Genomic DNA, 23,763 nt, shown 5'->3' with positions numbered 1-23,763 from the left:
GGCACCATATGGTCTGAAATATCCCTTGCTTTGGTTGGAATCAGCTGTCCCAGCTATGTCCCCTCCCAGTTCCTTGTGCCCCCTCAGCTTGCTTTGCTGATGGGGTGGTTCAAGGAGCAGAGAAGCCCTTGCCTTTGTGTAAGCTCAGCTCAGTGATAAGGAAAGCATCTCTGTGCCATCAACACTGCCTTCAGCACAGACCCAAAACACAGCCCCTGTGACGAGGATTAACCCTAGCACAGCCACAACCAGCACACACGGTGCTTCCCCTGTGTGCCCATGCCCAGGGGCTGAGACCTGCAGGGACAGGGTACCCAGCCTGTGACCAGGAGGAGGGCACTTCACCCTTCCTAGTAGTAAGGTCACAATAGTTCAGGCAAACAGAAAACAGGATATGCAGTAGTTAATCCGATAGCACAGTTAGAATGAATTATTAACATTGTTGTGGAGGCAGAGAGGCTTTGCCTTACAGGAACCAATAAAACACTTATGAGAACAACCTCTGAGGGCACAAAACACTTCCCAAACCCAGGCACAAACTTGTTCCCTGACCCTCTGCTGCGTCTCCAGAGCTGAAGGTCCCTGCAGTGCTTGGTTTGCCCACCCTTACTTGGTCCTCAGCTCACCCTTGCAGCCTCCTCACTGCCATCTGGAAATAGCATCAGCTCAGCTTCTCCTTTGGGTCCTCGAATGATGCAGACCTGCAGAGGCATCTCTGAGCACCAAAGGAAGGAGCTGCACCCCAAAGCATCAGCTCACCCTTCAGCATCACCCAGCCAGGTCTCACCAGGGAGGGGGTTTGTTAGGGGCTCAGACTGAACTTTGCAGCTGCATCTGCAGCATGAAGTGACACTGAGAAGCCTCAGGGGATTCCCACCATCAGCTTTATGTATCTCATGTTATTGCTAATACAAGGGCAATCCTATTGCTTTGCTACTGAAGGGGTAATAAATGTCCTCAGATTAATTCTGCTGAAGCCTAATCAATATTGGGAAGTTTATTGCATGGGTTTTGTAGTAAACCACAATTACTGCAATATAAGCAATAATACAAGTAATCATATCATGATAAAGAAAGCAAAACAGCTTAACAGGGATTTATCCTCATCCAGGGAGATTCCAAAGTGCTTCAATGCCTGATTTACACAGAACATAATCCAACTTCAGAGGATGCCTGCGCCAAAGGAGGGGAAGCACAGGACCCCTGGCCGCAGCCAGCACACCACTGGGTCAGAGCTGTGTCACTGCTGCCAGCTCTCCTGTGAGCACTGAACCGCAGGCACGCTGCAGCGGTCTGGCACAGGCGTGCTATGGGGAGAAAATAGAGTGCTAGCAGAAAACACCTTCCTGGGAATGACAACAGGAACGGTGCAAGCATTCATCACTGCACACTGCACAGCAAGGCTGGTTCATGCTTCTCTGGAAAGCAGTCAGCGCCCTGAGCTTCCCAGTGCCAGCTCCTGTCCACTCGTAGACCTCACAAGGGGATGCTGGAGGAGGACACTGCAGCAAGAGTCACAAGATCACAGAGACCCAGTCTGGTTTGGGCTGGAAGAGACCTTAAAGCTCATCCAGCTCCAATCCAAACCATTCCATGATCCGATGATATTTCAGGATCAGTCATAGCTAAAGACAAACCACAAAGCCCCCAAATCCAGTTCAATACCTGAGCATGCACCCTGGAGCTCTCATCTGCCCCCAGCCAAAGAAACACCATTGTCTCCATCCCCAGACCCCCTCAAGCTGTAGCTCCCTGCTGTCCAGCCAAAAGAGGAAGGCAGAGCACATTAGCAATCACAAACCATGCTCTTTATAAAGGACCAGATTTTGCACTGCTCCTGAAAGAGCAATCTGCCTGATAGCATTTTTATAGAGCCCATTTTCCCTTTGAAGGGGCTAATTCAGCTGGCAGCAGAAAGGCCACACAGTAGAGCAGAGGCTGCTGTAGAAATCACTTCCTCATAAGCCAAACTCCAGATCAAATGGTTTCATCTCTGCTTGACTTTGTTGACTGTTCTCCTCTGATTCAGCCTGAGTTTATACTCCTTGGGGTGAAAACAACAGCCTGCATTAAGGTACTTCAACCACCACATAGCTGAATCCAAATCCAATCTAATTCCAGTGTTTCATCTTTCCAGCTCATCAGGCAAATTACTCCTGCTCCCAGTTGTGTTACCAGTTCTCCTTTTACTGATTTTCATCACTACTGTTATTCTTACCCTGACCAAAGTGAAGCTTCAAAAGGAGAGGGGTAAGGTTGGCCAGGCAACACCTTTTGGGTTGGGGTTGTTGTTTTGCAGTGGGTTTCATTATGGTTTCCAGTCTGACCCACTGACCCATCCAGCTCTGCAGACACACATCCATCCTGTGGATCTATCCACATCCATCAGTGCAAGCCTGAAAGCACAAGTGTACCCGAAAGCAAAGTCCTGGAGAAGCTGATTTTTAATACATGAAGGACATGGAAATCCTAAACCTGAAAGCAAGGTTGAGGGTTTGTGAGTAGATTTATGGCTCTGTGAGTGCTCGGAAATCCTGAAGTATAAAGGGAGGGAGCTGTGTGGCATGAGCAGGTACACGTTGGCCAAATCCAGCCTGCTCAGTGCAAAGATGACAAAGACTTGTCCAGAAACTCCTTGCCCATGGCTGATGTTCAAGCATGCATGTATCTCTCTTGTTCTATACCACATCATATCCCTAAAGTGAGGGACAAAACCCATCGACAACAACAGTGGTGAGTGGAAAGACATTTTAACAAGAATGAAACTGGGGAACAATGGGCCCAATCCAGTGCCTGACATACTGGTGTGTTTAAACAGGCGTTAGAGGGGTGCTCCCTCTGTTGCATGCATGTTTTCAAGGAGGAGAAAGCAGCGTCTAGTCAGGCTTGTCTGGACCCTGTTACAGAGCAAATGATAGAGAAAATCCCGAATCCAGAAGCACCTGAATACAGAATAGACTCCAGAAAACAGAGGTGAGCATCTTCTGGAACTGGCAATTCGATCTCCCTTGACAGAACAGGATAACAACTGATTTTAAGCAGAGGATTTGCAGCTTAGGATATAAAATACCTCCACAGGACAGACACCAAGTCTGTAGTCCAGGAATTACAATCCCAGAGTCCATGACTTATGTTCTGATGCCGAATTATTGCCTTTATTAATTCCCAAAAGCCATAGATTTCAAAAGACTTGGATTAAATCCTATATGAGGCTTATAAATTTATTACAGGGTCGATGATAGCTCTTGCTTACGCATAGTGAAGTTATCGCTCTTCCTGCTGGCTTGCTTCGATAAAGTCTGATTGCTCACCACCATGTGCAATATCACCCAGTAGCAATTCTTGTTCTCTATGCTGCAAATGTAGTCTTTTCTGTCCCACTGGTGCAGGATGGTCTATGCTATCCTTGGAAGATTCAGGATGACCGGCTCCATGTAAGAGCCTATGTCTTCTGGCACAATATAACAACAGCGGGCCTATCTTGGAGTAGCAAAACTCTTTAGACTCATAGCTTCAAAATCAGATCTTTTCAGCCCAAACCCAAGAAATAGCTTTGCTTTCTATGCTCACATTGCACACGATGCTGCCAACGGTGCTTTGCTCCAGAGGCAGGAAAAGCAAGCTCAGGTTTGTTTGCTTTCTGGAGATGCCAAAGTGCTTTGGAACCTGTGACTTGGCAGGAGGATGCTTCCTCATCCCTTAAAGCAAGTGAATTTATTTGTATGGGACAACAGATTGCTTTTACCAGAAACCTGAAGGGCGAAGAGGGTTGCCTGGTTAAAGATACGGGGCATCAGCCCTCGACTGACTTTGCGTCCTGGAGATGCGTGAGCAGTTAGAGGTCCCCTTGGCTGGTTTCTGCCTGTGGCCAGGCCACCTTCCTCCTGCACACCCTCCACAAACCCAGCCTCTGTAAAACACATCCCTGTGCACACAGCAGGGTCGAAATGAGGTGAGCGTTGAAGCAGAGATGCTGGCACCTGAAAGAAGGGTGCCTGGGAGAGCAGGAGGTGTAGGAAGGCAAACAGAGCTGTGCCTGTTGTGGCCAAGTGAGCCCAGCTCTATGCCCGAGAATAAGACGCGATTCCAACAGCTGTCAGAGAAGCAGCACTGGTAGGAAGGACGGGCTTGCAGTGGGATCAGCATCTGTTCCCATCTGCTCCCATCTAGGAGATACGTTCTCTCAATCCAAGATCCCCACCAAATCACCCAGTGCAAGCACAGCAACAACATTCCTCACCTCAGAAGCTCCTTTCTCATCATTGCAGAAGCTGCACATTCATGGGAAGAAAGCAGCTCGATGCTTCTATCCACAGGAAAAGTACTTCCAAGGCTGGCTTTAAGATCTGAACAATTTGCCAAGCATCCCGACTCGAGGCCAGGCTCTCGCTGCTCTCAGGCACAGCAGGGATGTCTGGAGCTGTCACTGTGTGAAAGCTCATCAGCTTTCACTGGGAGCAGATGGGGAAAGCTTTGTGTGACCCCCGAGCTAAAAGAAATCACCGCTTTTGCACCATTAGGACAAGGTAAAGCAAGTTAATGATTCATCTCACATAGCACAAACACTTTCATCTCCATTCATTTTTCTTTCTGGTGCAGTTCCATTTCTGACAGCCCCGCACTTCCCAGGGGATTTGTATGTGGGCCCCTGACGTGCCTACAGCAAGAAGTGAGGTTGAAGATGGCCCCAAAGCTCCTGTTCTTTGTGTTGCATTTTGAAGAGTTTACTATGTTCTTGGTTTGAACAAACAAGACCAACCCTTGCCCACCCAGACTCCTGCTCTTCCCACGAGGTTGAGGGGCTAGAGACAGCAGGGAGGGGAGACAACCTGCTCTAACAGTGTCTTTTTAGGGACGCTGAGGAGAAAACCCACCTGTTTTTGTCCAGCTTTGCCCTATAAAACCATTCCACTGTTGGTTGGGGTATCACAAGATCAGAAGCCAGGTGAGCCCTTGCAGCAAGGGGCTTTCCTGCCCAGGATGATGGGATATACAATCACAACTCAAGGGTGATGTTGTAATGCTAAAGAGGAAGGGGCTGGCTGGACCCTTATGTACTCAGACTCAGACCCCATGTCTCCCCGCTGTCTCTGTGACAGACTTAGGCACAAGCACCCATATTCAGACCAAGGAACCACAGCTGCCCTACCTTCCATGACCTGACCCATGCAGCCATCAGGCTTCTTCCGGATGGAGGCAGAGGTGCCCTGGACCGTATCCCAGAGCCCACCCTTGGGGTGGCTGTTGTGCAATGGCAATGTGTAATTGGGAGGTAAATAACCCTCAAAGCGACGGGCATCGGTTCTCCTGCCCTCACGTGGGATGCTGCTCACCTGCCAGAGCTTTTGGATGCTATTCCTTTAAGGCACAACAGGTGGAAATGCAGGGCTAGAGGTAAGAGGAGTATTTAAAACAGGCTGGCACTGCCAGAGCCCGTGGCCGGCTGCAGCAGGGAGCCAGGACACCGGCACCAGGTCCTGGGCTTGGACACCAAGAGACCAGCAAGACCAAGGCTGTCTGCCTAAAGGAAAAAGCCAGGTGTAAGTAACGCTTCTTTGTTGTCTTTCCAAAATACAAGGTCTTTGGTGGCACCGCTCTGAGCTGCGGAAGAGGAAGAATACAAGTTTTGAGACACTTTAAGGAGTCTTCCTCACCCATGTGTGAAGGGAAGCAGCAGTTCTGAAGGAGGAGAGAATAGGCGTGGAGGTCTTGCTGGTGGGGAGGGCCGATTCCTTTTAGAAGCAGGTCAGAAGCATAGGGTCAGGCTTAGGATGGTTGTTTTCTTCCCTTCAATCTTTCCTTCCTGGGGAAAAAGATTCATTATTGTTACAATATTTGCATTAAGTTTTAACCTGTAAAATTGCAAATGGTACTAAATACTACTGTGGTCACCTAAACGATTGAGACTCAGTCTGTGGTCGCTATGGTCTTCTGAATCACAGCATGGAGATAGTTGGTGGGATGCAGATTTTGATATTTAAGAAGAGAATTGGTGCAGTTATGTCCTAAATGAGCTGTGAAAAGCCATTGGGTTTGTGCAGTTCAAAGGCAAATAAACAGATAACTGAAGCATGAGTGAATGGGATGTACATGGCATCCTGAAACTGAAGTAAAAGAAAGCTGGCAGACTCCTTTTACATTTAAACTGACAGCAAAGGGGTGGGTTTCTGCACCCCTCAACTCTTACACTGCAAGGAAATAGTCATATTGGATGTTAACATATAGAAATACCACCTCCTAAATAGCAATCGTGCTGCTGTTATCAGTGCGCATATCAGTACTCTCCATCCAGCCAGCAACTGCCACTTTGGTGCCATAGTAAGTTCTTTTGGATCCCAGTGAGTTCCTACTCCTTGCCATATTAACAGTATTAAACTGGAATCATAGTTTAATAGTGTTAGTTTCACTTTCCAGCCCAAGACATAAGAAACAAAGAGCAAGAAACAGATTAACTACAACACTTATGTGAAAAGCAAGATGTTGGTGCATGGGGTACCTAACACCTCAAAGGAACATAAAGGTCACAAGTTAGTGCCTGGTATAATCTAACAACTTAAAAGAACATCAATCTAGACCATCAAGCCAATCTCAGCAGGAATTTCAGTCACTGCCATGGGTTTCTCATCTGTTCTGCAGAGTACGGTGCTCAGATAGGACAGTGTTTAACTGGCATTTACAAGCGTTCTCAGCTAGGATGGTCACAGGTACTGCAGAGGTTCCTAAAAGTTGCCGATTCCCTCTTAAATCCTGATCAAGAAGATCTGCCAAGCTGTTTCTGCTCACTGCATCACAAAATTAGCACCTCCTATTTATGCTTTCCATATGGTAGAGGAGGCATTGGTTTGGAACATGGAATACTTATTTTCCCTATGTGTTAGGTCAGCTTGATCTTTTATGTTGAAGCTGACTGCTCATTCACAACCCCAAGAAAATGGAGTGGATTTGTGGCTTTTCCCCATCCCACCACTGCAAATAAAACTCACAGTAAGGCCATATATGCAGTGATCTTGATGAGAGGCTTAAAAATGGGGATAGCCCCAGTCCTGTGCAGCAAGGATTCTGTTGCTATGCCTTTCTTCTAGGCACAGAAATCTTCAGCACCTCCATAAATCACCCCTAGTACAATACATATACACTCCTCAGTTTATACATTATAAACATATATACACAGTGGATGTATATACTTCTCCTCCCAGTGTATCTCCTGATGCTGCTCAGCACCAGTCTGCATCTCTGTGCCTCCCTCAAGGTGTGAGTGGGTCCTGTTTTAAAAGTGTTTGAAGGAGGAAAAGCTACTACCCCATTCCATGTTATTAGTTCCCAACTATTGGAATAACAGTAAATATTTGACCACACAAAAGGCTTTAAGTCCAAACGTGGCAACTAAATCTTTGCATTTTGTTGATGCCATGGCACAGCCTTGACACTGGTCAGCATTAGGAGCAGTAGTTAATAGCTAATGGAGTGTTTCTCAGAGCACAGTCCTGCAGCTGAGTCAGCAGAATTTGGGCACTGGACTCTGGTATTTCAGAGCTTGTTGGGGTTTGCATAACTCAGGGGTCAGGTCCTGAGCTCTTTCAAAGCATTCTAAATGTGACCATACTGCTCCGTTGGACTGAAAGGGTCGCAAAGAAGCCCAGAGGTGGGCTTGTAGTAAATGTTGTTTAGAAGAGCTATTCCTGCTGGGAAGCTCCTGCACCAGTGTGAGAACTCCCATCTCCCAAATTCAACTGCAATACTGGTTCCGTGCTCAAAACCCTTCAAAACCTGTTGTGCTGGGACAGGGGAGAGAAGGAAATCAGCAGGTTTGGTGATGCAAAATGAAAGTAAATACACAGGATCTGAGTTACAGAAGGGATCACAGCCTCAGCCCATGGCTGGTAGCAGGCCAAAGATTAGCACTGTTGCAACAGGGACTTTGCAAACACCAGGTTTGTGCAGCTGAAAGCTTTTTCTTCTCTGCAGATCCTGTGCAGCGAGGGAACAGGAGGAGAGCTGGTGCAAGGCTTTAATCCTGCTTCTTCCCCCCCATTACACCCAGCAATGTTTTAAGCTAACCAGAGCTGGGCATTCACAGCTTCTATGCCCCATGCTACAGAGCAGATCTCAGATGCACCTTCCCAGTGGGAATAACCGGGTTCCCTTCCCGCTTTCCCTCCTGATGAGTCCATTGCACTGCCTTGCAGACAGTTTCTCCCTAGGTTTGTAACACATCAGGTTTAAGACAGCAGCTTCTTTGCCCACATGGACACACAAAACACAAACCCTGTGTCCAGGTTCCAGCTCCCACAGTCCCTCCTGCCCAGCAGCTCTGGTGCAGGCTTCCCTGGAATAACATACAGGGCATCCCCTCTGGTTTCAGGCCTCTCGACTCTTGTATAGCCCCATACAAACCTTTGCTGTCTCATCTCGCTTGACGCCCACTCCATGCGCAGCAGCATCAATACAAACCCCTTGCACAGCCACTTACTTGCACTCCCTTTCACGTGAGCTCAGCAGCATTTTCTCTTCCCTGGAGCTGTGAGGTTTCGACCTTGCGCTCTGACCAGAGACAGCAAACCCAGCAGCAGAAGTTCTTTGCAAGCAAGAAGGAACTGGGGTTCCTTCAGCATCTCAAACAGCGCTTGTCCATTGCAGAGTGCCCAGCAAAGCTTGTTAGCAGCATTCCTGTGGGGCAAGAAACATCACTGTCTGAACGCAGTGCAGGAGGGAGGAGGGTTCCAGCCATGCAGTGATCAGCAAGGAAATTCAGCACGGAATTTTACGTAACTGGTGGCTGTGCTTGCTCAGACTTGTTATAATGGGAGTTTTCTCCATGCACTCGGTGAGTAAGGGAAGGGTTTAACAGCATCCGAGAAAACGGGACTGGAGGCAATGGTCATGCAAACACACAGGAACCGTTGTTCTTGTGCAGGCATGAAGGTACATGGGGACTCCGAGATGCACAGACATCTTCTGTGCTCTACCATGCCTATGAAGACCCTGATGCCATCACTCTTGCACACATCCTTCTGGACACAGCTACAGCTTCGCTCCAAAACCAAGAGGTTCCTGCCACAATTATGCTGCCTGTAACCCTGAAGCACCCTGTGGGATGGAATCACTCTAACATGGTCAACATTTGCCCAGCAGGAGAAAGCTGCACTGGGATCCTGCCTGCACTGCAGAGGAAGGGGTGCAGGGCAGCAAGGTGACCATCAAACAGATCTGCTGTTAACAGGGGGCAAGTATCAAGGCCCTTTTTGTGCCATCATGTTTGCTTTCTGTGGAATACGTTATGTTTGCTCTGCTGGCCACTTGTGGGATATGTATGAAAGAGCATTTTTCATGCTTAGTGCGTTAATGATTAGCCATGGACAAGTAGCCACTGAGCAATTTGAAATCACAATACAAGGAAGAGAGCACAAACAGAACACCTTTCATCTTCACGCGGAAATAAAAGCCTTTTTCTTCTACCGGGAATTACCCTTCATAAAACTGTGTCACTTGATGCCCTGGAATCAAATTCTTCTGTGTGTTTGGAAGGACTTTCCTTGGCACCTATCATTCCCTCTGTTCTGCCTGGAATAGGCAGGTAGATCAACAGCCATGGTCAGGAAATGCTGCACCATGTGTCCGACAGCACACTCGGGTCAGGCCAAAGAGGACAGCTTGGTGAATTGAGAGGCCTGGCTTCCTCTGAGCCATCACTGGGTCCAAACCAGTGGGGAAGGTCAGAAATGTTCACCCTGAAGACTACGAACACATTTCAAGAGACACAGAGTTCGGTTTGCATCCCCCGATAGCCATCACTGAGAGCAGGAGTTAAATACAGGCTTCATGCAGGAACTCTGCTCTGTGACAAAAGGAAGGAAGTTTTACTGTGAGTATGGCAAGACACTGGCACAGGGTGCCCAGAGAAGCTGTGGCTGCCCCATCCCTGGCAGTGCTCAAGGCCAGGTTGGACACAGGGGCTTGGAGCAAGCTGCTTCAGTGGAAGGGGTCCCTGCCTGTGGCAGGGGATTGGAGCTGGAGGAGCTTTAAGGTCCCTTGCACCCAAACCAGTCTGGGATTCTGTGAGAGCTGGTTTTCCTAAGGAGTGGTCTTGGCACCTGGGCTCACAAATGAACAAACCTTCCTTTCACTGCATGAGCAACAGAAAGAGAACATGACCCCACCTCTTAGACTGTTAGAAGCAGCATTATCTCCTGGCTGGGGTCAAGTGAGCAGCTTCGCTCTATATTGCCACCTGACTCTCATGCCTACCAGGACTCAGGGTCTTTTGGACCAGTTTTGGCCTTCAGCCTTGTGATGGGCTGCTCTGATTTACAGCATAAACCCAGATACTACTTCTGAGTTTGAACCGAGTCTCTTGTGGTTTGGCCAGAGCCACCTTTGATGCTGTGCACGCCACTGCTGCTGCCTGCCCAAGGAACAATGTCCTGGGGGCCTCTGCTCTGACGAGAACAAGGCAGGAAGGCAAGAACAGAGTTAGAGCCTCCCTCTTCCCCTTTCTGTTGCTTGGTAGAAGTGGTTCAGTGTTGCATTTCCCTAGCTCAAGTAGCCACTACCCCCCTATTCTGCAGGCATAAAGATTATTATTTGATCTATTAATGTCACAACTTTGCAAGTGTGATTATTCCTTGACTTCTGTGCCTTTTCCAGGGAATGCAAGCAAAATGACTTCACTAGCGTTCATCCTCCTGCTCGCCTTCCTCCCAGCTGAATCTGCAAGAAGCAAATACCCCCCCAAGTCATCAAGTAGGTGCAACCTGCCTGGGATACTGGTCTTGTAGATGGCCTTAGACTAGAGGTGGCACTACTAAAGGGGGGGCAATAGGGTTTAGGGGGGTCTCTACCCCATCACTGCTATGGGACCTTTCAGACTGCATGATGCTGCACAGCTCTGGGTCAGTGCTTGCCCTGGTACACCCGACCTGCTCTGCAGTCTCATCAGGTTGTGTAGCACAGCCAACGCTTACACCCAATCTGTTCTCCTCTTGCAGTCTCAAGCCCTGTGTTCGGACCACGGCAGGTTTATGGGCTGCTCAATGGGTCCGTCACCGTGACGTGCTTCTACCCTCCCAGCCGAGTGAACAGACACGACAGGAAGTATTGGTGCAAGGAATCAGCCAGAGGCTGCTTAACCGTTACCTCCACCAATGGCTACACTGCTCCAGGTTACCAAGGCAGAGCCTCCATCACTGACAGCCCCCAGGAAGAAAACTTCCAGATCCGCATCTCCGAGCTTACAATGGCAGACGCAGGCACCTACCAGTGCGGTGTTGGGGTCAACAACAGAAGGCTCTCCCACAAAGTCAATCTGGATGTTTCTCAAGGTAATTACATGGGGCTCCATAAAGTAGCATTTTCTTGGGGGGGGTCCACCCCTTTTTAATAAGGCTCCACAGACAGTCTGTCCAGTGTCTGAAAGCCGAAGATGCTCCATGCTTTCAGGGAAGAGCAGTTTCCATTTTCCCCTGTGCCCTTACAGAAGGAATTTTTGGCCTAAAATTCCAGCATCAAGAAGATCAGATTAAAGAGCATCACACTGCTGAGTAAGCACACAGAGCATGGTGCAAACATGGGACACAGATCATGCTCGGACCAGTAGTGGCACATGATCATATAATATATAATCATAGTAAACCATAATGTATGATCAAAATAGAGAGAAAGCCTCTGCTAACACAAGCCTTTAGAGGTCTCTGGGAGTTGTAGTTACAACAGAGCAGGCAGTAGGCCCTGACTGGTCTCTACACACAGATTCACATGTACCTGAGGGAGCTGAGCTCTTCTACGTGAAGCTGCACAGCACCTTGACCATGAGCTGCAGCTTCGGGAGCGAATATGAGAGCGCAAGGAAATTCCTGTGCAAGATGGGTAAAAACGGCTGCGTCAACATCATCGATAGCTATGGGAAGGTTGATGAGGATTACACAGGGAGAGCTCTGATGAGCAACCTGCAAGATCCAGGCTCATTCAGCATCATGATCACTCAGATGAGTTGGGAAGACTCTGGATTGTACCTGTGTGGGGTCGGTGTCTATGGGCAGAACGGAGAAACAAAGGAACTGGATGTGCACGTCTATGAGGGTAAGTTATTCCCTGAAGGCTTTTCCCTTCATTTCTGTTTCTCTTCAGAACCATCACTAGCAGTCTCATGTTATTTAACAAGAGCTTCAGCCTCCCTTTGCAGAGTACTGTTATCCCATCCTCTCACCTAAATCCGTCTTTCTATTCATTTAGCTACCTGTCATATATTAAACCATCAGTAATAAAGCTTATAACAAGACTCCATGTTCCCAACTACCCAGTCTGCCTAGCCCAAAACTCTAGAAGGCAAATTCTGCCTTCCATTTGGAGACAAGCAAACCGTCTTTTCAAGACTTAAACCCTTAGATCTCAAAATGACAGACATACAAAGACACCCTGCCCTTCGCCAAGCGAGGCCAGGACAACCTCCTGCCATCCACACCTCTGAGCTCCGCCTCACCTTGCTTTAGCCATAAGAGCATTGATCTGGTAATATTTATTCTGTTGGGAGAGCAGCATGTGGGCAGAAGTCAGATGTGTACAGATGCTCCTTTCACTTGTCTCTCCAGAAACTAGCGTTCCTCAAGGAAAGCCCATGGTATTTGGAGTAAAAGGAAGTTCAGCAACGTTTGAATGCCGCTATAAACTTCTGGAGCACTCCTCAGTGAATTACTGGTGCAAGTGGAGACAGAACGGGTGTTATCGGATCATAGACAACTCCGGGTACGTGGCAGGCTTGTATGAAGGAAGAGTGGCCATGTATGACAACCCGGATAACCAGACAATCACCATCATCCTGAACCAGCTGAAGGACAGTGATGAAGGCTATTACTGGTGCATGACAGACGAGGAGGAGGAGCAGAAGTCATCAACTGAGCTGAAGATTGTGGAAGGTACGAGTCTGCACATTGATGGTGCTCTCCCAGCTCAGGAGGTACAAAGCAACCCTCTAAACACCACAAAGTACCAGATCTGGCCTTTTAGGAAGAGATGTGAGGTCAAACTTGGAACTTTTCTCTCATGAGGTGAAACCTTGTGCCAATCCAGCGACACCTCAGTGGCTTTCAGATGGAAACACAAGGTTTCAGTTTCATGGGAAAGTGCTCACAAAAGTTTCTCATGCAAGTATTTAAGCCTTGGGACAAAAAAAAAAACCCAACCAAAAACCAATCCAGCTTTCACCCCAAGATGCATATACAGCATCCTTAACAGGAACTTTGCAGTGTAAGGAGCACTTCCCCTCAAAGATACACCTCCTGGTTCATCTCTAGCAGCAGCACTACCTGTTGACTACAGTTCCCACCACTGAAACCACTAACATCAACCTGTTTGCTTTGCAGGAGAGCCGGCGCTGCAGGGAAAGAAGGCAGTAGAGGCACAAGAGGGTTCCCAGCTCAACTTAACTTGCTTGTACCCATGCCGGTACTACTCCTACCAGAAGTACTGGTGCAAGTGGAGCAGCACCAGCTGCTCCCCTCTGCCTGCTTCTGACCAAAGGCAGCCAGGGCCGGACGTTGCGTGTGACACCGATGACAAGACCGTTATCCTGAGCTTTGACTCGGTGGCAAAGTCAGACCAAGGCTGGTACTGGTGTGGCGTGAAGCGCAACGGCCTCTACGGGGAAACCATGGCAGTGTACCTGTCCGTGACCGCAGGTGAGCTCATAGGCAAAGGCAGGCACGGGTTTCCCTGCCTTTCTCCCGCTGAAAGGAAAGTCTTCTCCACAGCCACTAGGCTGCAGCACCTCAAAGCAGTAGGGCTGCCATCCAGGCAGAGATGCCGCGATCACCCTGGTTCTGCACTTGTCACAGATGTTTTCATTCTCTCATCGGTTTTTACTTCCCCATCATTAAAAAAGCCCACCAGTCTACAAATCACTTCCTTCCACTCCGTTTTTCTTTTTTAACCCTGTCCTCGCTGTCCTCCTTTACTGCTGCTACAATTTGTAGCATAGAATCATAGAATAGTCAGGGTTGGAAAGGACCTTAAGGTTATCTAATTTCAACCCCCTGCCGTGTGGAGGGACACCTCAAACTAGGTGATGTCACCCAAGGCTCTGTCCAACCTGGCCTTGAGCACTGCCAGGGATGGGGCAGCCACAGCTTCTCTGGGCACCCTGTGCCAGCGCCTCAGCACCCTCACAGGGAAGAGCTTCTGCCTAAGAGCTCAGCTCAGTCTCCCCTCGGGCAGGTTCAAGCCATTCCCCTTGGCCTGTCCCTACAGGCCCTTGTCCCAAGCCCCTCTCCAGGTTTCTTGTACCCTCTTTAGGCACTGGAAGTCTGTTATAAGGTCTTTCCTGAGCCAATGCACAGCCAAAATCCACCTCAGTGCCACATCCACCAATACACCCAATGAGCTTGTGTCCTCCTTTCTGTGCTGCTGCTCATGCCATTAACAGCCCTGCTTCCCTGGGTGATACAGGAGGCAGTGCTGGCCACAGCCTGGAGTCCCTGGATGCTGATGTCCCCAGTGATCCCGAGGGTGATTTCACTCCCCAAGGAAGAGCCAACAGTGCTGCCTCTGACAGGTCAGTTCTCTCCAAGCCTGCCATTTCCTATACTAATGTTAATACATACACTTCTATTAACCCACTTTTGGTGCTGAATTTGCACGCTGCATGTGTGCTTGAGCAACACAAAAAATCTTGTCCCCAAAGGACAAAAACATCAGAGGAAAACAAATAATAGTTACAACAAAAGGCAAGATGACTTGGAATTCACCTCTAGCTCAGGCAAATACAGCCCCAGAAGGAGTGGCTGAAGATCCCAGGTACAGCAAAACTCATTGAAAACACTTGTGTCAAGATCAGAGTTCTCCCTCACATGTGTATAACCATGCTGCTGATGTGGGCAGTTTGGCACAACCTCTGTCCTGCAGATTTATTTGGTTACCAGTTGATTCCATGTGTTAGGATCCAGTTCATAAGTCAAATCGCATCCTGCTCACTCAGATTTACCACACTGTAGAGGGTTTCATCTGCTGGACATTCAGATACATTACTCAATCTTGAATAATTCAGCAGAGATAATGTATTTCACAGCTTAGTGATCTATCTTTCCTTCCATTCCAGCCCTGATCAAAGCGGCCCCAATACACTTCTGTTAGTCCTGGCCCCTGTTGGTGCTGTGCTCCTCATCACTGCGACAGCTTTTGTTGTGTTTAAATACAGGCAGATGAAGAGATCCGGTGAGTCCCTGCTCTGCTTCCTATAGTCTCTCAAAACCTCATCTTAAGGTTATATTAATGTATTAATACTGAGATGAAGGTGATAATTTGTGCATGCTGGCCTGAGCTGCTCCCCTTGTACCCTCCATGCAGACAAAGGACCTCATTTTTCCCCTCCATACATCCCCACCACAAACAGTGCCTGGGCTGAGGCAGAGACCGGGCACCGCATCTCCTTGCACAGAGGCTATTGGGATGCTGATGCACGTGCACCGATCCTGAACAAGCGCACAGGGTACTTACCTCCTTCCTCTTAACAGACCTGGTGTCCGTTGGGAGCTACAGGACAAACATCAGCATGTCAGATTTCGAGAGCGTGAAGGACTATGGTGCGAGCAATAACGCCTGTGTGAAAGAGACCCAGGAGACCCGGATAGGAGGGGACGGTAGGTGCTGACCGATGGGATGCTCTCCAGCCCCAGGGTTCGCAGAAGGACCCTATGAAAGCCACAAACCCACCCACCCATGGCCCCTGCACCCCCTTTCTCTCCCTGCAGAGTTCGTCACCACCGCGGCCACCCCAGAAAACGCTCCAGAGACAAAGAAGGCAAAAAGGGTAAGAGGAGACAGGAGGGAGCCCACTGACCTGGGAGACACCAGCACAGCCCTTCAGCCCTGCCCAAGGAGCTGCTCCCTCCCAGGGGCCTTATCTATACCCAGATGCTCCCAACTAACCTGGATCCAGCACCTGGTGCAGATCAGCCTCTGAGGGGGACCTTAACCCTTTCCTGCCCCTGTGTTTTAGCAGAGACACTAATAGCAGTCACCTTCCTTCAGGCAGTACATGCAGGGAGCATCAGGAAGGTTGGGGGTGGGTTGTTACTGTACATATGAAATACTTGGATGAACCAGAGTGTTCCCCTGCCTCAGGTACAGGGCACAGAGGTAGGTAAGGAGGTCTCCCCCATTTGACTTGCTCCTGTGGCCCCTTGGGTTAGATCATGAGTGCGTGGCACCACTCAGCAGCAGCAGAAGGTGCCAGATGCAAGCCCTTCTTGTTCCAAGTCCCTAACCAAAGGCAGTGTGTAGGTGGTTTAAGTGTCAAGAGCTGGACTGGAGAAACAGAGGAAGCTATTAGGAAACCAGTAAAACCCGGCAGCTTTAGGACTGGTGAGCTGGGTGCCACCATGCAGTGACAGGCATAACACAGAGCCCCAAACCTGCAACATTTGGGGTCTTCCCATGGCTGAGCAAAGGCATGATGCTATCACATTGGTGCACAGTCTGCATGTATCACCCTGAGAAGCTCACAGCCCCCAAACACTGCCCTTTCCCCCCCACATGTGGCTGTGGGTCTGCAGCCACCTCACAGTGTCCTCCTCTCCTTCCCATAGGGCTCCAAGGAGGATGCTGACCTTGCCTACTCCTCCTTCCTCCTCACCTCCAGCAGCATCGTGCAGGGCAGCTCGGGGGGGGACGCTGCTGCCCCGGATGTGTCCCCCCAGATCTGAATGTGAGGGACCAAAAGGCAGCAGCGACTGGGACCAGCTCCATCACAAGGACCAGAGCAAGACACCAGCAAGCAGCCCTGGTCCTTGCTCCCACAATTTCCTATAGCTTGATCTTTTTTATTGCTTAAATTCAGCTTCTGCTCTTTTAGTTTTCCTTCTCCTTTGCTTTCAAAGGCAGCTGAAAGCCCTCTAGAACCACATTTCCCACTTGATTCCTCTCAGCTTTCTCACCCAGAGGGCAGTACCTGCAGACCAGACATGGTCTGAAGTGCTTTTGGACACAAGCAATAAAGAATGCCACGAGCTTTCAGCAGACCAGGGGACATGCAGTCCATGGGAGAGGATGGGGAGAGCACACCCAAACTGCAGTAATGGTGCAATAGGGAGAGGTGAAGGAGGGTTTTCCCCTCCTTTTACTGCAGCATTAAAGCATCACATCTGGTGTTGCAAATGACATGGGATGGCAGAAGAATCCTACACTTAATGGAAATAAATACCCTGCAGATAGAGTAATGTAGGTAGCAGTAATGATGGAGTTGGTAGCTCAGCAAGGTGCTAGGCAATGGTTGTTTGTGTCAGTCTGCAGATGCTGATTTTTCATCAAGGATAAACCCCATCATGGACCTCCCACAATAAGCACTGAGATGAGCACGAGGGCAGCAGCTCCAGTGAGATTTGTGTTTACAGGGCTGCTTCCACATCCACATTACAACAGTCATCACCTTACTGATAGCAAGGCTGGGACCTCAAATACAGAATCCCAGCCTGGTTTGGGTTGAAGGGACCTTAAAGCTCATCCAGTTCCAGCCCCTGTCATGGGCAGGGACACCTTCCACTAGAGCAGCTTGCGCCAAGCCATATCCAGCCTGGCCTGGTTGTCAGGTTATAGCTCATCTCCCCCATCTCCTGGGCTGCATCTCATGCAGGACGGTGGGAAGGGGGTTGGATACTGGAAAAGCTGTGGAGTGGCCAGGACAGGTCTGCACCCGCCTGGAGTTGCTGGAAACGAATGAATGATTCTGGTGCAATAGGCAAGGTGTGCACTTGGGAAGTGTCCCCAGGGGGAAGCTGTCATAAAGCTGCAGGAGAAAACCCCTTTTGCTCTCCCTTTGAAACCCGTTTCCTTTTCAGCCTGCCCGCCGGCATCCTTCCCTCAGCTCCACTCCTGCACCATGCTGGGAGCCACAGGGATGAGCGGAACGCCCAGAGACGTGCAGGGGCTGAGCCAGTGAAGCGTGCACGGACCGAGGCATGGAACCCCCTGTGCAGGAAATCATCAATGAAATACCACCAATAATCCCTGTGACAGATTAAACCGAGGGGATGGAATAAACCCCATGCTTCTCACTCAGTCTGTGACCCAGAGCCCACCATGATCCATGGAAAGGTCCACAAGGATCTCCCCAGGCAGCCCCATCTCCTTCACCCGACGGTTCACCAAACATGCCAACTGATTCCCTTTGGTCAGTGACAAGCTGTGGTACCTCACTGCATCACTGCTTCATTCCTAAAGGCTTTTCTTTAACACAGAATCCTGGTATGTTGAAGATACCTGTCATTCTTCAACGGCTGATTTCCAGGGTGGTGGTATCATGAACCCTGATAGAGCATGGAGGGATGTGCTCACCCATTCATGCCCTAACACCAGGATAAGCGAAAGCCACACTGCAAAAATCCATGAGAAAGCAAATTAGGAGAATCCAAGACCTGAAAGGCTCTCCTTTGGCAAAAGCAAATGGTATTTGAGGAAGGATCGTGAGCAATGAGGGAGATCTTTCCCTTGGCAGTGAATCACCAAATCCCGCTCAGGGTGAAGCACATGTAGATGTGCTGTAGGCAAATGCTGGTGAGCTCACACTGCCAGGTCACCACCGAGGCTTTTAGGGAAGGGACAAGGAGCCTCCTCTTCCTCCTCTGCAGCTCTTCATCCTGTTGGTGCCCGATGAAAGGTGCACAAGGCTCTGGCAATGCCGGTTTGCTGCCAGGGGTCTGTGGTGGAGCTGAAACCAAAGCAGTACCTGGATTCTCCTTGAGGACAGGAAGACCTTATTCCATAATAACAAAGTCTATCCTCTAGTCTTACTCAAGCCTTATGTCTCATGAATGTAGCAGCAAGACCTTATCACTTGAAATGTTAGGACTAGAGTGCTACCAGGGTTTGCATTGGTTGCATTTACATGGGCCCTCACACCAAGTGTGCATAACACCTCCTGGCTGCATGGAGAGAGGACCTGGGTGCTCTTCATTCATTTACTAAAGCATTAGGCCTCTGTAATTTGCAGATACTACAGCAGTATGTATTTATATATTAACATCTTGTGGGAAAACACATTAGAAAAGGGATTTAGAGCATGCAGAACCAGTGGGTACCAGCAATGTGTGTGCCTGAAAAAGGCCCAGATGGGTGGAAACAAACCAAAACTATCCATAATGCACAATAAAAATGGTCTAAGGGACAAGGAGGGGTGATTTAGTATCACCCAGGTCTGAACTTTTCTGTCTCTGGCATGCCAGGAAGGATGCATCACCTCTGGGATGATTGCATTACCAGGAGTGGCAGTATCTGCTATGAAAGGGCACCCCAGTGAATTCAGAAAGTTTCATCAACAAGAAACATGTAATTCCTCAGAATCCGGGCAGACTCATCACAGTTTCAGGTGGGGTTTATTTACAGTAATTGTAACAGCTTTCCACAAAGCTTACTACTGTCAGTAAATTACATCGTACACGCATGAACCTTTTTCTATCCAGCAACCACGTATCTCGTGTAGGAACTGTTCTTTTACTGATAAGGCACAAAATATCATCTCGAAAGGGAACATAGAGTTCTACGGCCTGACATACCTGCTAGGACCTATTCTTGGAAGCATTTCTCACCCTCTGAACCTTGTTTCAGCCAGACCAAGCAGCAGCAGCAGCATCATAAGACTGAGCCCAGACGTATGAGCAGTGCTCTGCAGCATTAACAACACCAGAACCATTCCAACAGTCATGAATATACATTCTCTCTATAAAAAAATGATAATTTAACTGATATTTTTATGAAACGATCACAGTCTATGTCTGCAGCAAGAGAAACCCCATGAGATCTTCCCTTGGAGAGCATCCTTTGATAGAAGGCAGCTAAGTGAGTGCTGTGCTCATTTGATCAACCTCGATATTTCCACCTTCATGCAAGGCTCTGCTGATGCATTCACCTGCATACCCAGCTAGTAAAACACTCAGTGTCTGAACACAGCTGCAGTCAGTGGGATTCTGCAGTGGTACAGCACATTGTCTTCCTGCTCACCACTGGTGTGTGCAATGTGCCAGCAGCTTCCTTAGCCCCAGCCTTTGGTGGGTTGTTAACACCTTCTGCTCTCTGAGACTTCTCCATCCAATCTAGCAGGATGTCCAGCTCACCTAGGGATTTCATTGCTGCGGATGTGACATTTAGCTGAAAGGATATAAAGGATCCAGTTGTAAGCAAAGATGAGTACAACCCATTGTAAGGAGAATCTGAATTGAATTACCAATTATAAGTCTTTGTCATCAACTTACCCCTTCATAATTTGCAAGTATTTGCTTAAATTTCTCAGTGGATTCCTCTCCACACGTGCATTTTTTTTGCTCATGCTAGAAAAATAACAGAGAATTAATTTATTTGAGAGGTTGATTGCAAACAAATAAGAGATAAGCTGGAAATTACAGCCTGACACCCTGTTAAACCATGGAAAAGGTCCTTAAATCCGACTTCAGCGAAGAACAGAGTTTACTTCAACAGGCAGAGGGACAGGATAAATATTGTTCTTGAACTAACGTGGGAGTTTGCTGATGAGTGGGCAAGTATAAAAACTTCCCAGCGAGCAGATGCACTCCTCACATCACGCTGCTTTGTATCCTTGTTAAACCCATCTTTATAAATAGTCTGCATCTTTATGTTTAGGTTTATTTATACACCAAGTACTGAGAGATGAAACCAAACTGATGCAATACCCACGACTTACACACTGCCTGAGCGTCCTCTTCATGCTGAGGAAGGAGTTGGCTATGCTGCTGATCTTTCGGTTGATGTATGAATCCTCAGTCTTGCAGTGCTTGAAGACTTTGTCCACGTAGAAGTTGAAGAGGTGATGGGTGATGCAGCACCTATCTGAAGACTTAAGGAATAAAATCCATTTATAAAAGGTCTTCCAAAGCGCTAGACACAGATAATGACCCACTTTCCTGTCCTCATCTCATCTCTAACATCAAGCATGGCAGCTGAACACAGAGGTATGTTTTGATTCAGATAAAGCTTTTCTCAGTGGTGCTTGATGTAAACTAGTTATATACATAGGGAATTATTTTAGACTGCTTCTCCAGCAGTTCCATCCTCAGCAAGTCTCATTGAGTCAACAAAATAAATAGCTGATTTCCCTGCCCATGGCAGGGGGTTGGAACTAGATGATCTCTAACCGAAACCATTCTTTGTAGCTAGGTATTAGAGTCTGAGACCTGAAGCAGTGGCCCATGTCTAGAGCTTTAGAGTGTAAGAGAGCTGAACAATACTTAGTTATAACATATTTCACCTCCCAAGATCATGTTCACCCACTTTTGACTTCTGTAATAGCTTTCTACCCAAAACCTGCTTCACTTTGCTATGCTTCTGCTGATCGAAGCAGTGGGGAGTGCAGCGAAGGCTTCTGTAACTGGAGCATCACATGCAACAGCAAGAAGAAAATCTCTGCCCACCATTCCTGGAAAGACAGTCAGGGTGAAAGCCCCGGAGCAGGAACTGGCAGTGGGACACCCACCTCCTTTCGCATACGTGATCCACATCACTTTATCCTCCCTGACCTGCCTGGTGTCTGTGTTTCATAGAAACTCAGAAGTAGTCACGGTGTTGAACAACTTCCCCAGAAGCCCTGAGCTTCACCTCATCACTGGTGTCAGGATGCTAGCTGGCCAGCATCATTCAGAGAAGAACTGGAGACATGATAAGGACACCTACCTTAACCTTGTGCAGAGAGTGCGGGTGGGACAAAATGCTCAGGGTCTTGATGGGGTCTCTGGCTTGCTGCATGGGACAAGACAGAGATGGTGATGGACATGGCAGCTCCAGAGGGGCTTCAGAAGCCACCAACTAAAGAGCTTCCCCAGCCCTACAAGAGTGAAGAGCATTACTTACAATGTTGGCTTTAATTGCAGTGAAGCCAAGCCTGATCTCAGTCATGCTCATTGAAACCCTGCAGCTTCCAAAATGGAAGATTCTGTTCCCAGCTGTGGGCATCAGATCCAACCAGCACGACATGGAGAAGAGGCAGAGGAACAAGTGGGATCCCTTCATGCTGCTGCAGGATGCCAGCACAGACCTGCTCAAGGAAGACAATATTGCCTCGTTCTCTTCCCTAAATAACACAGTAGTGATGCTTGTGAAAATGCACATATTTTCTATAGCACTTGTACATGCACATGTGTATTAAAAGCCCCCACACCGACTGGTATATCCTACCCATTTCTTTTTTATTCCCCATGTGCAAGAGGGAAAATCAACCAAACCCAAATATTAAAAGGAAGATTTCAAAAGAAGAAAAAAGCAGTTAAATATTGCACGTAAATAGACAGTTACTGAAAGAAAATTAATCATAAAAGTAACTACAGATAAATTACATTACTGCAGCAGGAGGTAACTGCAACCGAGAGCAGCAGATCCCGAAGTCTGATCCCAAAAGGAAATGCTTCCCCTTAGAAATACCATATTTCAAATGAAAGTTGTTAGCACTGAAAATTAAGGTTATTAACAAAAACCAAAACCCTTTTAGAGACACATTCTAGGAATACAAGGGAATACGCATAAAGACATAGTGTGTTTTACCTGGTTCTATGATGTAGGTTCACACGTCTGCCTGGATTCTGACCTGCTGATCTCTGAAGAACGCGGTTTTATCCATGTGTCAGGAGGAAACAACTCTTGGATTGACTTTTGGAATTTTCCTTGCTTTTCCCAGCATGTATTTCCCTTTGTAATTTACTGAATTAATGAGCTAGTGAAAGGGACCAGCTCCCTCACCCACAGGTGCTTCCCTCACCTACGGAGGCGGGAAATCTTGGCATTGTCATGTCATCTTCCGTTTGGGAAGAAGGACTCAGCCAAAAGGAGGGACCATCATGGGGGTTACATTCCCAAAAAGCCAAGCTCGAGTCCTGCCCCCAGCATAAACCCCATTGCCAAACCCCTCCTGGAAAGGAACCATTCCCAGCTCATCACAGAGGCATTGGGATGCGGGAAACTGAGCAGCAACCCCTCCCTGGGGATGCCGGTGGTCCAAACAGCCCAGGGCTCCTGGCAATAGGACACATGGGGCACGAGTAAAAGTAGCATGATTCAGAAAGTTGGCAAGACCTTTCTCCATCCCTGTTCTGGCACATGGGGCCTTCACCTGCCAGGTACAGGGAGCCCTGCCCTCAGGCTTGCTCCTCAGGTGGATGGACACTCATCTCCATCAGCATGTCCCTGGTATTCGGAGACTGGAGATGCGAGAGGCAGGGCTTTGGGGTGACCCAGCCAGAAGTCTCTTGGTTTTCGGGACCACAGGTGATCATAATGCACAGTCTGAAGTTATCAGCCTGCAGAAGGACAGAAACCTCACTCAGACCTTTGATCAGCCACCAGCCCATGTTTTACCCACCAGCAAAGACTTTGACTGCAAAGCCTATGATTACCCTGCCACAAGCATTACCTGCTGAGCAGAACTGATGTAGACAAGGCCCTTGAGCAGACCAGGCATGTTCTCGTATCAACATTTCAGATCCATACTGTCCCCAGGGATCCAGGTCTGCCAGCTGAAGCATGTTGTCACATGAATGTGGCACTAATGGAGCAAAACCCAGGCTGGTTCACCATGCTGTTGGCTCTGAGGCCAGTTTGGGTGTTTCTGGTGATAGCAAAGTTCAACATACAAACAAGAATGAGCAGTGTAAAAGCTTCTTCAACTACCTGTACCCAGGAGGGGAGCTTAGATGGACTTAGAGGGCATAGAGATGGCAGAACACCTCTCTCTGAGTGAGAGCAGCAGCCTGAGCCTGTGGCTGTTGCAATGCAAGTGTCTGC

General features: G+C 48.4%; 2 protein-coding genes across 3 annotated transcripts; one reads left to right on the top strand and one right to left on the bottom strand.

The window, feature by feature from the left end:
• Positions 1 to 5,296: 5,296 nt before the first annotated feature.
• Positions 5,297 to 17,006, top strand: PIGR (polymeric immunoglobulin receptor). The gene is made up of 11 exons (XM_061362862.1): positions 5,297 to 5,540; positions 10,645 to 10,740; positions 10,986 to 11,318; positions 11,746 to 12,075; positions 12,585 to 12,908; positions 13,356 to 13,670; positions 14,437 to 14,542; positions 15,086 to 15,201; positions 15,501 to 15,626; positions 15,738 to 15,796; positions 16,575 to 17,006. Exons 2-11 carry the CDS (start codon positions 10,659 to 10,661, stop codon positions 16,689 to 16,691), a joined length of 1,908 nt encoding a protein of 635 aa, XP_061218846.1. The 5' UTR covers positions 5,297 to 5,540; positions 10,645 to 10,658; the 3' UTR covers positions 16,692 to 17,006.
• Positions 17,007 to 19,306: 2,300 nt separating this feature from the next.
• LOC133217408 (interleukin-20-like) lies at positions 19,307 to 23,323 on the bottom strand. Of its 2 annotated transcripts, XM_061362861.1 has the most exons (6): positions 22,528 to 23,323; positions 21,841 to 22,024; positions 21,664 to 21,729; positions 20,678 to 20,830; positions 20,232 to 20,306; positions 19,307 to 20,127 (listed from the first exon to the last, which is right to left on the bottom strand). In XM_061362861.1, the coding sequence occupies exons 2-6, from the start codon at positions 21,997 to 21,999 to the stop codon at positions 19,936 to 19,938; spliced, it is 645 nt and encodes a 214-aa protein (XP_061218845.1). In that variant the 5' UTR covers positions 22,000 to 22,024; positions 22,528 to 23,323; the 3' UTR covers positions 19,307 to 19,935. The 2 variants fall into 2 exon arrangements, with proteins under 2 accessions (XP_061218845.1, XP_061218844.1); XM_061362860.1 differs by lacking the exon at positions 22,528 to 23,323 and having other exon boundaries at positions 21,841 to 22,354.
• Between the last annotated feature and the right edge of the window lie 440 nt (positions 23,324 to 23,763).

This window comes from Neopsephotus bourkii, unplaced genomic scaffold (assembly GCF_033783945.1).
Source record: "Neopsephotus bourkii isolate Nb327-2 ecotype Australia unplaced genomic scaffold, CSIRO-AGI_Nbou_v1 NB_1139, whole genome shotgun sequence".
Taxonomy (NCBI): Eukaryota; Metazoa; Chordata; class Aves; order Psittaciformes; family Psittacidae; genus Neopsephotus; species Neopsephotus bourkii.
The sequence above is the reverse complement of the archived record's forward strand: the minus strand, read 5'-3'. Positions and strand labels throughout refer to the sequence as shown.